This window comes from Hipposideros armiger, unplaced genomic scaffold, assembly GCF_001890085.2.
Source record: "Hipposideros armiger isolate ML-2016 unplaced genomic scaffold, ASM189008v1 scaffold_62, whole genome shotgun sequence".
Lineage (NCBI taxonomy): Eukaryota > Metazoa > Chordata > Mammalia > Chiroptera > Hipposideridae > Hipposideros > Hipposideros armiger.
In genome coordinates this window covers 482,246-485,968 of record NW_017731412.1, presented here as the reverse complement: position 1 = coordinate 485,968, position 3,723 = coordinate 482,246, and the positions used below count along the sequence as shown (strand labels likewise).

General features: G+C 34.5%; 1 protein-coding gene across 13 annotated transcripts in view; it reads left to right on the top strand.

Annotated features, from left to right (window-relative positions):
- The first annotated feature begins 1,726 nt into the window (after positions 1 to 1,726).
- Positions 1,727 to 3,723, top strand: part of ATXN2 (ataxin 2) — an 81,694-nt gene continuing 79,697 nt past the window's right edge. For all 13 annotated transcript variants that reach the window (XM_019641612.1, XM_019641609.1, XM_019641607.1 and 10 more), the window contains exons 1-3: positions 1,727 to 1,772; positions 2,882 to 2,941; positions 3,421 to 3,492. In XM_019641612.1, the coding sequence (XP_019497157.1) occupies positions 2,909 to 2,941; positions 3,421 to 3,492 (105 nt within the window). In that variant the 5' untranslated portion in view covers positions 1,727 to 1,772; positions 2,882 to 2,908. The remainder of the gene's footprint in view (positions 1,773 to 2,881; positions 2,942 to 3,420; positions 3,493 to 3,723) is intronic.

Below are 3,723 nucleotides of genomic sequence, written 5' to 3'. Positions count from 1 at the left end.
GCTATGATGTGCTAACATTTTCCTTGGGTGTCCACCCATGTGGTAGATGAGTGGAAATCAGTGGTTTCTACACTCTCCCACTTTATATCACTGTCCTTTATTACTTTCCCCTGTTGAACTATTCTAAGTAAATTCAGTTGTCAAAACAATTGCTCTTTAGTAGTCGAAGATATAAATATATAAATAAAAAAATAGTGTGACTTCTGTAATGGAGTTTTGTGTTTTAAACTCTTAAACAGCTTTGTGAGGATGTCACATGAGTTTAAGGGCAATTAATTGGTGTTACTTGTTTAAGTCTTTTAATTTTGGCATCTTAGCAACCACTAGATAAGATAATCCTAAGCAAGATTTAGCCATTTTTTTTAGTCTTTGGCTACAGACCATAAATAAATAGAAAAACTCAATAAATTCAAATGATGTTTGAAAAATGCAGAAATACAGACTTAATTGTGAGGCTATTCCTTGTGATGTAATCTCAGAGAGGCAGTATAACCTAGAAGTGAAAACACTGGACTTTGGATCACCTGGTTCAAATACCAGCTCTACTGCTCATGAACTGGTTGATTTTGGTCAAGATATTTAACTGCTAAGGTTCCGTTTCCTCACCCCTATAAAGTAGGGCTGAGAGATTTGACGTTATGCTTACCATAGTATCTGGCTTGTAGTAAGCTCTATAAATGATAAATTATTGGTCATATTCCTTAGACTTTAGGAATTTCTCTCTCTCTGCTGTGTGTGAGCAATTACAGAATCAGAATGTTAGAAATGGAAGGAATCTCAGAGGTGATTTGGTCCAAGACATTGTTTTCTAGATGAGAGAAGGAGACAGTTGGAGACCAAACCACCCCTGGCCTGAGAGTGCTAACAATGCTACTTTACTGGGAGTTGACACTATCCATAGTGTTAGACTTTGGGGACCTGAATTGTGCTTCTCTTTGAATGTTTTAAGTTGTGGCTTAATTTGAGAGTTGTGATTATTTTATTAAAATGGAATTCCAGTCCTGTTATTCCAGAGTAACTAATGTTTATGAGGAATATAACATTTAACTTTATTAATGTTTTTATCATTTCATAGGGGCATAATATTTTCCAATGGAACAAGCCTTAGGGTGTATTATGTTCTATAATTAAATGAACTTGAAATGGAGTCCACATTACTAGAAATTAATTGACAGCCAACTTTGGTTTACTGCATTGTTTCAGAGGGAGGGGTTGGCAGGGAAAGGCTCTGTAATATAGATTCTGACAGAAGCACTTATTATTTAGGAGTGAAAGTGCTTTGAATGATTTTACTTATTTTCAGATTTTATTTGCAGTTGTAAATACACAGTACCTATTTTTAGAGGTAAGGGAAAAATATGGGAGGTGACTTAGTGTCAGTCAAGTCTGCAATAAAATTTTGCGTCTGAGTAGCTTTTTATAACAGAGTGCTTGGTTACTTTTGAGTAAAGATTATTGTATTTGGTATTGGTTGTTTCTTCCAGAAGGCTATTCTTATTTTTACTCCATTTATTTGATTGTGATCATGTTCACATTTGTTTTCGTCCTCCCTTCCATGACCCAGCAAAGCACAGAGAGCTGTGCTTAGGTAGTTTTATACTTAATATTGGAGGCCCAGCCCCACAGATTCCCTGTGCTATATGTGAATGGAATTATAAGATATTTTAAATTTGAAAATATTTTTTAGCTTGTTTAGCCTGTTAAATTTAATAAAAATAATATTTAATCTTTTCAGAGGTCGAAACAATAGCAAAGGACTGCCTCAGCCTACGGTGAGTAACTTGAATGTTATTTGTTTGGAAAAATTGGTAACTAAAATGTGCTTTCTAAACCATAGGCCAAAAGCCAAGGGAAAAAAATTCTCTTATCTTGATTTTTGTATCACAGATATCTTTTCTAGATCAATAGTGTTTGGTATAAAATTATTAGCTATATGTGTTGTTTTAGGTGTGACTGCATAAAAAGTAAAATTATATTTTTCATGCATAATAATGTCATTTGCTCTTTTATAAATGACAAGAGGCAAATCTAAGTGAGTATCTCGTAACTAAAAGGTAAGTGGAACACCAGAACTGGAGTTTGCAGAGCTCTTTAGTTTTTTTATTTTGAAGTAAAGCACTATCATTTATTCCATTTTTTTTCTTTGGAGGGCTTTTGGTTTTAAGTTTGGGAACTTTATTAGTGAAATTAAACTGGGCACAAAAGGGAGAAGGTGTGAGTGCCATGTGATAGAATAAATAAATAAGAAGCTAATTTTTGAAACTTTGTCTTTATTGGACAGCTTTTCTTCTTTAGAATCAGGAGGACACACCCTTATGTAGTTTGTAATAAGCAGTTGTGTGGCTGATTAGTCCCTAGAGCACTGTCATTGATTCATACATGCTGAGAGAAGATGGCAAAGGCCTTCTACAAAGGTAGCCTCAGCCCACACCATTTACTTATTAAGGTATACTTTACCCTCTTTAGTGTACAGGTTTGTGAGTACTGATGCATACATTTGTGTAACTACCAACTCAGTCAAGATAATATACTAGAACAGCCCCATCACTTCCAAAAATCCCTCATGCCACTCTGTAGTGAACCCTGCTCCCCAGCCATTGACCTGTCTTCTGTTCCTATGGTTTTGTCTTCCTCATATATACAAGTTCACTTTTGTGTTTTTGTATCATGTATAGTAAAAAATTGTTAGCTGATATGACTGATTTCACTTTTGAAAGCTTAAGCTTCTAGTCTCTAAGGAAGCAAAAAACCCAAATATTCCTTTAATGCATCTAAGGTATTACAAACCTAACTAAATATTTTTTTACAAAATAAATGTTAACTTTAATATATATACAAGGAAAAATACTGATTGCTAATAATATTTTTTTTAATATTCCAGATTTCTTTTGATGGAATCTATGCAAATATGAGGATGGTTCATATACTTACATCAGTTGTTGTAAGTGATCAGATTGTTGGGGAGAAACTGCCTTGGGAGGGGAATAAAGTAATTTCATAAAATTAAAATGTGGACGAATGATTCTCTATGTAACATTTCTTAGGTCATGTTTAATTAGGATAATTTATAAAAAAAAGGTTAGAACTCTACCCAGGTTATTGTAACTCATTATAAAAGCACTCTTGTTAACCCTGCTATATATAAAATATTAATAGTTGTCTTTAGTGCATGATCTCATCATGTAATAAAACTGGAGTCAGAAATACTTAATTTCAGTATGTAAATTCATACTGCTTCAGGGCCTCCTGAAGCATTTTGAGAATTTAGTGTATTGTTGATGTTTTAAAAATCTTTCTTGTCAGTCAATACCTAATATGTTGAATGAAGCCTGATGAGCTATAAAAAGTAAATTGAAAACAAATTACCCCCATGACTGAGTAACACACTGCTTCTTTGATAAACTAATTGTATGTTTGTAGGGATCCAAATGTGAAGTACAAGTGAAAAACGGAGGTATATATGAAGGAGTTTTTAAAACATACAGTCCTAAGGTAATTTTTACATTTTTTTTTTTTAAAGATTTTTATTGGGGAATTGGGGGATGGGAACAGCGCTGGGGAATTTGGGGAAGGGAAAAGACAAGTTGCTGTCGTTTTGTTCTTCACTCTAGTTGTGGAGGACGTTGCTTCACCGGCGACTCACGGCAGCCCAGCTCCAGGTTGAGCTGTTGTTCAGCATCTTAGCTGTGGAGGGCAGTGTCACTGGCCCTCATATGTGGGATC